Consider the following 11355-nt stretch of genomic DNA (forward strand, 5'->3'; position numbering starts at 1 on the left):
CATTTTTACGCTCAAAAGTTCGTAAACAATAGATTTCACACTCACTTTCCTTCTTTGATAAACTTGGTCTTACTACCGTGACGTCACGAATATTTGGGTACCAGTACCCTTTCACGCGGCCAAAGAGATACAGAGAGCCCAGGTTCACTACAATTTCGGACTTTTATCGCCTCGTAAAATAATAAAAACGCAACAGAATCACTCACAAATCTTACCAGACACGCTCTACACGCTTCTATTTTTATAATTTAATGCTAAAAAATAGATGTCATAGGGACTTAAACGGACCCGAAGCCATATTTCAAGATCAAAATTTAGAAAATGGAGAGGGAGGTTCTGGCATTCTAGCCAGTCCCTTTTGTTTCTTTAGGGCCCCCATTTTAAGTGAAAACAGAACACCTCTACGGGACGTTCGAGAACCAGACCCCTGCTAAAGATTCAGCTATGCAAATATATTAGAACGAACAGAAAGTTTATGAGAGAAAAGAGTTAAAATCCCGCTAGACCGACGTGGTACACCGACATGTCCGCCAATTTATTTTTTGTATTTACCAATACGGCTGTTATGACCTCTTCTGGTGACTTTGGCGCAAGTCGGCCTGTAGAAAAACATTTCGTTCAAGGCTTATGTACATTTTTTAGTCCTAGCGAACAAGCAGATGAAAACAGATGGCAGGAAGTCGATTTTTTTTCACCGTTTGCCATAAGATTGTTCCTTAAAACCTCTCTAATCAATGCCACAGCACAGTAACATAACCTCAGGTACCAACTACAGCCATACCGCTAGCGATAATCGTCCTAAGTGAACTTTTAATGCGTCAGTGACTAGAATACAAACTGACTAACAGCTAATGACTTATTACTTATTACTGCCAAAAGATTGTACCTCCTGAGTCAACTCAAACGTGCTGGTATCTGTGCGAGTGATCTTGTTTTATTTTACTGTAGTACCATAAGATCGGTTTTAGAATACGCATGTCAAGTATTTCACTCCAGCCTTCCGTTCTATTTATCCGAAGAGCTGGAACGTATTCAGAAGCGTGCCTTGCGCATTATCTTTCCTTATGCAAGCTACAACAGCGCGCTCAAAGAGGCAGGCATCTCCTCTCTTTACGACAGGAGAGCATCTCTATCGTTTGATCTTTTTAATGACATTGTTCTTGACATTAATCACAAGCTCGCAGGTCTGCTCCCACCTAAAGCTGAGCACCATTGGCAGCTGCGCAGCAATAGAAAGTTTAACGTGCCAGTGTGCAAGACTGATCGTTTTAAAAAATCCTTTATTGTTAGCCATAGCCTAAGGATGTAAATATATATGTTTAAGTATGTATATTTTTTTAACACAAGATCATCCTAAGTGAAACTTTTTTATTAGATTTGTATATTTTTAGTATTAAGATTATCAAACCATTTTAACTATGAATTTTGTTTCTTGTATTGTATATTATACACGTAATTCAGTCTTCGTACTGCGAGTTGTTTCTTTTTAATAAACGATTTATCTATCTATCGACACACAGTTTACAGCGCCATTCTACTGTATCTCTTTAGAGACCTGATAGGCATAGAAATTGAAAGTTTCAATAAAATTTAGACAAATAATGTGTCGGTAAATTATCGTAAACCATTGTGCTCCTTACGGGTGAAAATTTGAAATAAATAAGATGCTTTAATTATTTATGTCTTTTTTCAACAAAGCAGTTGTTTAAAATTCCGTATTACCAGCAACACGTATAAAATTACTGACTATTTTAAGATTATTTTGAATTCGAAACTCAACACATTTATCCCATTGAAGTTTGGTTTGGTTGCCCACTGAGCCAGTCCACGAGTCTGACCAATTCTGAGATTAGTAAGGAAAAGAGGTTATTAGAAGCAGTTAAACTAGTAGTTAATGATGATTTGTGTTTTTTCTTGCAGCTCCTTACTCAAAAGCAGCTGTCGGTCGGGGAGAAAGTATTATTGGTTTTCAATAAATCGCTGGAAATAGATGGAGACCTCGCTGGGTTTTGCATTGATGGAATGAAGAAGATTAAAATAAGAATTAAAGTTTCAAAGCATGTTTTCAAAAACTTTGGGATATTTATAATTTCACGCGCACCTTTACCCAATTTGACGGCAGAAAAATTAGGCGTACCTGTCAATTGTAAACTGCATATTGAAAAGGAAAGCTTTGAATAATTCTATGCAAAAAAGGAAGAAAAAACATCGCAGTAACATCTGTCCCCTAACGAGGTCAAGCAAGTGAAAGTTTCAGACTGTTTTCAGACCTATTTCTCGCTGGACTTCTGCTGTTGCCTTACACCAACTTAGGATGGAAACTTTAAACTGCTCGGACAAATATCTCAGCAGTACAGCCTCCATCGTTCTATCAGTGTGGTTCTCCTTGTCTGGTTTAGCCGCTGTAACTGGAAATGCAGTCGTGTTGTGGCTGTTCTACAAAAACGGGTCTTTACGAACAATTTCCAATCGGTTTTTGGCCTCGTTATCCTTTGCAGATGGTTTGGTGGGCCTTGCCATTGATCCTTTTTGGATTGTCACTCGATTTTGGATTCAACCTTCCGTCTATAGTAATTTGTTTAGGATGACATTAGTTCTGTGGGCGCATACAACCGCAGCCACTACTTTGAACTCGTGCTGTGTTTCAATCGATCGGTTTATTGCGATTCGGTTTCCTTTACGTTATCGGAACATTTTAAGTAAGAGGAGATGTTTTGTCGTCATTATTTCAGTGTGGTTTATCTCAGTGAGTCTTCCTTTTCCGTTATTGTTCTTTCGACCAGGGGAGGATCGAATACTACTTGTTACAGCCATGGTATGCACAGCGTTTGTTTTTCCGTTAATAGTGATCTCCTTCTGCTATATTTTCATTTACAAATTAGCCAGAAAACAATACAGAAGAGTTTTGGAAGCTGAAGGACCCCCTGACTCCGGTGTAAAAGTTCGTACTATGCAAAATTATAAAGCTATCAAAACAGTCGGTTTTGTTTTAGGTGCCTACACCATCACATGGATTCCCAGCGTGGTGCTGTTGTTGTTTAACTTTTATATCAAAGTAAATCGATGTAAGAATAGGGAAATTAAATTTCTTGTGTGGCCTTGGGTTGAGGCAATCGCTTTTACTTCATCAGCGATCAATCCATTGATTTACTACTTCAGAAATAGTGAACTTCGTCGAGCCTTTCGCCGCACCTTCCATTGGCTACCCTGTGTTCACGAAAAAAATGCAAAACCAGAGAGAAATCGAAATCGAATGGAACGAAAGATTGGGACTTATGGCAACTTAGGTACTAAGGAGACAAAACTCTGAGGACTATTTAAGCGAAGGAAAAAGGACCCTCTTTTAAAACAAGGCGGCTTGGCGTTCATAATACGTATTTTTGCCCGCGTCAAAGGTCTATTACCGATTATTAGTTGTTTGTCAGATATGTCAATATTGCTGTTATAAAGACGTATCAGGAACACTCTTATATAACTGAAGTTTAAACAGTTTCAATCTAATAAATTGAGAGAAGAAAAACGACTTTACACTTTTGTTAAGCGGCGATTTTCGTAGATATCTACTCTAGAACTTGCGTTTTTTATCTCTCTGTTCCCTTATGAAAATTTTTGCGTTTTAGCGAACAAGCGGCAGAAACCAGATGGCACGAAGTCGATTTTGTTTTCACCAATTTCCATAAAAGTCTTCCTTAAAACCTCTCTAATCAAAGATTTCCTCGTCAGAGATCAGTTACCAACCTCAGGTATCGTGCTATGTGAGTCTTCAGCGCAACATGGACCGTAAAACTAACAGACTAACGTGTAAAGACTTCTTTCTTGAATGGAGACAAACAGTTTACCGGATAATTCTATATATTGTATTTTTGAGAGGCCTGATAGGCCTGAGTTCCTATTAAGTAAACTTTAGACTGAGGATGTATTGAAAAAACGAAGATATGGCGATTAGAGGGACAAAGCTCTGACGACAGCTTAAGGAGAAAGTAATCTGCCTGCCATTAATAGATGATGTTGAAACGAACTGCAGCTCTATTTAGTGCATATATTTGAAATTGCTCGTAGAGACTCGTTTTCCTTGAAAAACCGCAATATGAGGGGGATTCCAGTCAAAGCTGCAAAACTGTACGAAAAAGCCGACCATAAAAGAACAATTGACGCTGCAAAACTGAGATGTTCTTGCGGGTGGCTATCATTCATGGTAAGATGATCTACAGCTAGAGCAGAGAAAAAAAAAGTATGCTTGAGAAACTGAAATTTGCATGTCCTCTTTACAAAACAAGCAGATGTTACTGAAAGTGAATTGCTTTTGCATGAATCATCATGTTACCTGTCACGTTTACGGATACGAACTCTAATCTTTTTTACTTATGTAACTATTCCGTTTTTAGCACAAAGACACTAAGAAACTTTCAATGACTTTCTATTTAATTTGTTAGCGCGCTTTGTTTGATTTCTGTTCCGTGACTAGCGAATATCCGCTCAAAGCTAGCTACATAAAGCTCTGTTCATTTCTATTTCCCGTACGTCAAAGTGTAAGAAATATGAGGGGGGATTCGCCTTCTATAAGCAAGTAGCTCAGTTGCGAGGAGTCACTGTGCGAAAGCATTTCGGAGCCGAACGAAGTTTAGGAGTTCTCTACCCCGGAGTCAAGATCCGATTTTTTACCGCCTGTGCTGTACAAGGACTGCCAGCTTAAGTGAATAAAGAGTTTGATGCTGCTACTTGTCTAAAGTTCAACACTGTGGTTATACTGGCGAACTCCGGTGCACAACACCACGTGTCTGCGGCATCGGGAACGCGACAGTAAAAAATCGGATCTTGAATTACAGAGAAGATTGAGGTAGGCCGTACCTTGTAGGATTTTAAGGAAGGAGCCTATAAATCATGAATAGAAACGGAGAAGGATTAGTCAGCGAAGGAGCGCATGGAGAACACGAACCAGAAAGGAGGTCACGAAAGCCGTCACGAAAGGCTTTACAAAACGCAGTAGAGACAAAGCGTTATGAGGTTAAGACTTTACAGAAAAAGCTCCTTAACAAAATACAGGCCGCCGAGGGCCTTGATGACAGCCGCAACGTAGAAAGTGTTTTGCGTGATCTCGCCACGACATCAGAAGGATTAAACGTAGTAGTACAGGAGCTGCTTAGTTTATACGCGCAGGACGTAAACCATGACTTTGGAGATGACGTCCTCCTCACTAATGAAACCCTAACGCTTCAACGCGCTTACGCCTTAATGGAACGATTAAACAATAGAAAATCCGACAAATTGCTAGAGATCGGTTCTGGCGTAAGTCATTGTTCGTCACGCAAAATCAAATCCGCCAAGTCCCTGTCCTCCGCATCTTCAGCAAGTACCGCGAGAATCAAAGCGATCGCAGAAGCCGCCGCGGCACGCGAAAGCGCAGAATTCGAACGAAAGATCGCAGAAAAGGAACTTCAACGCCGAAAGCGTGAGGCAGAGTTAGAACGCACTCGCGAACAGGAAAGGGCACAGCACGAAAAGGATTTAGCTGTTCTCGCGGCGAACAAAAGGGTCGCAATGGCAGACGCGAAGGTCAAAGCTATCGAACAGGCGCTGACAGATGTCGAAATAGGAGAAAACCGTGAATTGCCCGGTGTGCCAAGGGTGAACTTCGAAGAGCGCGTTCTTGATTGGGTCCACACGATTCCCAGCCCAGAAACCTTACTCGCCCAAAAAGGGCCACTTGTTCTATCGCAAAGCAAGCCAATTCAAAACGCCGCCTCCCCACAGTTTCCTGGCACGTCAGTGCCAAACTTACCTCAGCCACAGATCGATGACAGTTCACAGCACGTACCCGTCATCGCCTCGACTCCGATAAGAGACGTTACCGGAAGTCAATTAATTGAGACTCTAACGTCAGTAAATCAACAAATAGTTGCCGGTTTAGCTAGACAAAACTTTCCCAAATGTCAACCAGACATTTTCAACGGAGATGCCACGCTTTTCCATCCATGGAAGACCGCATTTAAAACCATGATCAAAGACGCCGACGTTTCTCCCGTGCAGGAAATAAATTATTTGCGAAGCTTCACTAGCGGGGAACCGCAACGGTTGGTCGATAATTTTAGAAGACGACAAACCGATCCAGTCACGCTACTCCAGAGTTTGTGGAAGGAGTTAGAAATTCGCTTCGGTAGCGCAGCTATAATCACTAACGCCTTACTGGAGCGCATGCAAAAGGGGGCTATGTTTAACGAAAATGACAACGCAAGATTGCAGCATTTCGCGGACCTTTGCACTGACGTGGAAAGTCAAATGTTGTGTCTTCCTGGCCTCGCGTGCCTCAATTACCCAAACGCGATACAACCGATAGCAGAGAAACTCCCACCCTCACTCCGCGGAAAGTGGGAAAAGGAGATTGCGAAGCACGCGGACAATAATGCAGGCGCCTACCCCAGCTTTAAGAGATTCGCAAAGGTCGTCCAAATGCAAGCCAGATTGAAGAACAGCCCCAACATTTTGGCAGGAAACAAGCCTACTAACCCCTCTCTCAGTCGCCCTGCGCCCAATACACGTGGAGTGAGCCGGAAAGCGCTTAAGACGAACGCACACCCGGCACTAAAGAAACCAGAAACACGATCGAGAGAGAGCACGAGGAGAAAGCGGTGCCCATTCCACGACCGCGAGGGCCACGACTTAACCGAATGCAAGGCCTTTGCTGAGAAAACCTTAGATGAAAAGGTAGAGTGGATAAAGGGAGCTAAGCTATGCTTTCGCTGCCTATCTGAGGGTCACCAGGCCAGCAGGTGCGAGGCAAACGTTAGCTGCGACGTATGTGGAGACGAAAGGCACATCGCTCTGTTCCACAGAGTAAAAGAGACTCAGGCGAGGACCCGTAGTGATAAAGAAAGAGAGGACACTAACGAGGCGAACGTGAACAATAGATGCACAGCGATTTGTGACTCGAGTGGAGGCCGATCCTGCAGCAAAATCCTGTTGGTCGATGTCTACGACAGAGAACAGCCGGAACGCACTCGGCGCGTGTACGCTATCGTTGATGAGCAAAGCAACAGTTCTCTCATTAGCAGCGAACTTGCAGACGAGCTGGGAGCGGTCGGACCTCCGGAGAAATACTATCTGTCCACTTGCAGTACAGAAAGGGAACAGAAATATGGCCGTTGGATAACTGGGGTGGCAGCGCGATCAATGAACGGAGTCGAGTCGATGCTACCAACGTTAATCGAGTGTGACAGCATCCCACAAGACAAGCGCGAAATCCCTACACGAGAGATGGCGAGATTTCCCCACCTACAAGAAATCGCCGACGAGATTCCACCATTTGATAGTAAAGCCGGCATTTATCTCCTTATTGGAAGAGACTCGCCCGAGCTTCTCAAGGTCAGAGAGTTTAGAAATGGACCCAAAGGTACTCCCTGGGCTCAACGACTTACTCTTGGCTGGACGATAACAGGCCAGATGTGCTTCAACTTCATAGACGGCCCGGCCCACGTGCTCGTAAATCGCACCAGTCTCCACATAACCAACGCAGATGAAGTAGAGTTAACAAAGATAGGTGGTTACGAGCTGGTACCCTGCCCTAACAGGTTTTCAGTGAAAGGGAGCCTAACACAGATGAGTGTAGAAGACAACGTCTTTACTGCCACTAGGTACGACAATCAAGTCGCGCCGTCTCGGGAAGACCGAAAGTTCCTAGAGATCATGGAAAGAGAAGTCTGCAAAAATAGCAAGGGAAATTTGGAGATGCCACTCCCCTTTCGTCAAGAGAAAGTACAAATGCCGAACAATCGAATTCAAGCAGTCAATCGTTTAAACGGCCTATTGCGCACCCTTAAAAGAAAACCGCAGATGCAGTCCGACTACTTCAACTTCCTGGAGAAAGTTATCGAGAAAGGCCATGCGTCAGTGATACCAGAAGAAGAGTTGAAATCTGAACCTACGCCCGGTAAAGTTTGGTACCTACCCCACTTTGGCGTCTACCATCCAAAAAAGCCAACACAGATCAGAGTTGTGTTCGACTCGTCTGCGGAGTATAAAGGAGTTTCGCAGAACAAGACCCTACTACCCGGCCCCGACCTAATGAATAGTCTTGTCGGCGTCTTAATGCGCTTCAGGAAAGAGAATACAGCCATTATGTGTGATATCGAGCAAATGTTTCACTCCTTCCATGTCACCCCAAAACATAGAGATTTCCTACGCTTCCTCTGGTTCGAAGACAACGATATCTCCAAACGAGTTATGGAGTACCGTATGAACGTCCACCTCTTCGGTAACGGCCCAAGTCCTGCAGTAGCGAGCTTCGGCCTCAGAAAAACCGCGGCTGATGGCGAGGAGGAATTTGGAGAGGAAGCAAAGAAGTTTGTGTGCAGAAATTTCTATGTAGACGATGGCTTAGCCTCGACACCAACACCACGACAAGCCATTATCCTAGTGACCAATACACAGGCCGTGCTAGCGAAGTCTAACCTACGACTTCACAAGGTCGTCTCTAATTCCGTAGAGGTCATGGAAGCCTTCCCACTAGAAGATAGGGGAAAAGACATCCGCGACCTTGATTTGCGTCAAGATTGTCTCCCCACGCAGCGTTCGCTCGGAGTTTACTGGGACCTCACAAAAGATGCCTTCACCTTCAAAGTATGCTTACCCAGAAAGCCCTTCACCCGCAGAGGGGTCCTCTCAGTCGTGAATGCAGTATACGATCCACTTGGCTTGGCCGTCCCGGTACTCCTGGAAGGTAAACTCCTACTCCAACAACTAGTCAGCATGGGGAGAGGGAAGAATAACAATGCTATCCTAGGATGGGACGACCCACTCCCAGACAGTCTCCTACAAAAGTGGCAGCGATGGCGAGACTCCCTCGCCGAATTAGAAAGGGTCACAGTGCCCCGATGTTACCACCCAGCAGATTTTGGTAGAGTCGCTCAGGCAGAACTACACGCATTCTCCGACGCTAGTAAAGATGCCATAGGAGCCTGCGTTTACTTACGCTTAGTCAACGATGGCGGAGAGGTAGCCACGTCCCTTGTGTTTGGCCAATCAAAGGTTGCTCCCCTACAGACTACAAGCATCCCACGTCTGGAGCTCTGTGGAGCCGTGCTAGCCACACAAGCCGTCGCTAGAATACTGAAAGAACTAGACATCCAAATAGATGACATTAAGTTCTACACCGACTCGAAGGCAACTCTTGGCTACATCCAAAACGAGAGCCGAAGGTTCTATGTCTACGTCGCCAACCGAGTAGAAATTATCCGTAGGGTCTCCTCACCCGATCAGTGGAGGTACATTGAGACAAGTGACAATCCCGCGGACCTAGCCACACGTTGCCTCAATGCGAGTAGTCTGGCCGACTCAGCCTGGCTGAAGGGACCGAGATTTCTCAGAAACCCAGACGCGGTACAGCCTCAACGAGAGAATATTCAACTAGCCGAAGACGATCCCGAAGTTCGAAGAGAAGTGATAGCCCACGCATCATGCATATATAAATGCAGAGGCCTCGGAGCGGAGAGATTTTCACGTTTCTCCAACCTCCACTCCCTAAAACGCGCGATTGTAGGCCTCATTGTCAAAGTTAAAGAGTTCAGGCGTCAAAAGAATGAACAAAGGCCACCGAAAGCCAGACAAACCTTCAGGAGTCCTACAGCAAACGAGCTAAATCAGGCAATGGACGCGATAATCCGGGCAGCACAGAAGGAAGCCTTTGGCGCAGAGTTAACGAACAAAGATCTCACGGAACAGAAAGAAGGGGAAAGATATCAAAACACGGTAAGGAAGAGAGCCCTGAAGGGCTCCCAGTTTTACGCGCTTGACCCGTTTATCGACGCCAATGGAATTGTTCGGGTGGGAGGACGACTTAGGAGAGCAGAAATGGAGTATGGAGAGAAGCACCCTGCAATCTTACCAAAAGACCACCACGTGTCCGTCCTGGTAATTCGACATTACCATAAAGAGGTCCATCACCAGGGTCGACAGATTACGAGTGGCAAAATTCGCCAAGCCGGCTATTGGCTGATTGGAGGTCATCGCATGGTAGCGAAGGAGTTAGCTTCTTGTGTGCCCTGCAAGAAGCTGAGAGGCCCCCACGTAATCCAGAAAATGGCTGACCTGCCCCAAGATAGAACCGAGGTAGGCCCACCATTCACAAACGTCGGCTTCGACGTCTTTGGTCCCTGGACCATATCCACAAGGAAGACGAGAGGTGGCGCTGCACACTCAAAGCGTTGGGGTCTTGTCTTCACGTGCTTGAATAGCAGAGCCATTCATATAGAAGTACTAGAGTCAATGGACGCCAGTTCGTTCATTTGTGCACTGAGGCGCTTCTTCGCCATACGCGGCCCAACAGCCGTATTGAGGTGCGACAGAGGGACAAACTTCGTTGGGGGACACACCGAGTTAGCCGACGCCCTTAAAGAAATGGACGAAACAAAGATCGAGAGATTCGTGACACAACACGGTTGTGAGTGGAAGTTTAACCCACCACACGCATCCCACGTTGGAGGCGTATGGGAAAGACAGATCTGGACCATCCGCCGTGTTCTGGATGCCATGCTAGCCGACCTCGGTCCAAGACAGCTGACGCACGAAATCTTGAGCACTTTCATGGCGGAAGTCACCGCTATCGTAAATGCACGACCCATTGCAGCTTTGCCTTCAGACATCAACGACCCGCAGCCCCTGTCACCAGCCATGCTGCTTACAATGAAAACGCGACCACCAGGACCACCACCGGGCAACTTCCTGCCCCCGGACCTGTACGCGAACCGGCGTTGGAGGAGGGTCCAGTACCTAGCAGATCAGTTCTGGTTACGGTGGCGCCGAGAGTACCTCCAGAACCTCCAGCCAAGAAGAAAGTGGTACGACGCCCGCAGAGACCTGGCCCCAGGTGACGTCGTCCTTATGAAGGAAGACAGCCAGAATCGCAGTGACTGGCCTATGGGTCGAGTTACGGAGGCCATCAGGAGCGCAGATGGCAAAGTAAGAAAAGTGCCACTTAGGATTGTGAGAGAGGGTAGAGGAAAAGTGTTCCTACGCCCCATCAAAGAGCTCATCCTGATGGTTCCAGTAGAGGCCCAGTGACAGACCCTTCGACCACGGCAGAGAATTAAAGGACAAACAATTAGTAGAGCAAGGATCATAGACGATCCTTGGGCGAGGAGTGTCACGTTTACGGATACGAACTCTAATCTTTTTTACTTATGTAACTATTCCGTTTTTAGCACAAAGACACTAAGAAACTTTCAATGACTTTCTATTTAATTTGTTAGCGCGCTTTGTTTGATTTCTGTTCCGTGACTAGCGAATATCCGCTCAAAGCTAGCTACATAAAGCTCTGTTCATTTCTATTTCCCGTACGTCAAAGTGTAAGAACTAAATTCGCCT

The 11355-nt window shown here is 45.4% G+C and overlaps 1 protein-coding gene across 1 annotated transcript; it reads left to right on the plus strand.

The window, feature by feature from the left end:
* Positions 1-4881: 4881 nt before the first annotated feature.
* Positions 4882-11052, plus strand: LOC148724000 (uncharacterized). The gene has a single exon (XM_088734522.1). The coding sequence runs from the start codon at positions 4882-4884 to the stop codon at positions 11050-11052; it is 6171 nt and encodes a 2056-aa protein (XP_088590648.1).
* The last annotated feature ends 303 nt before the right edge of the window (positions 11053-11355 follow it).

Source organism: Stylophora pistillata, chromosome 9 (genome assembly GCF_964205215.1).
Source record: "Stylophora pistillata chromosome 9, jaStyPist1.2, whole genome shotgun sequence".
In the NCBI taxonomy this organism is placed as follows: Eukaryota; Metazoa; Cnidaria; class Anthozoa; order Scleractinia; family Pocilloporidae; genus Stylophora; species Stylophora pistillata.

Coding starts and splice junctions, on each gene's coding strand:
- LOC148724000 (XM_088734522.1), top strand. CDS start 4,882: ATGAATAGAAACGGAGAAGGATTAGTCAGCGAAGGAGCGCATGGAGAA.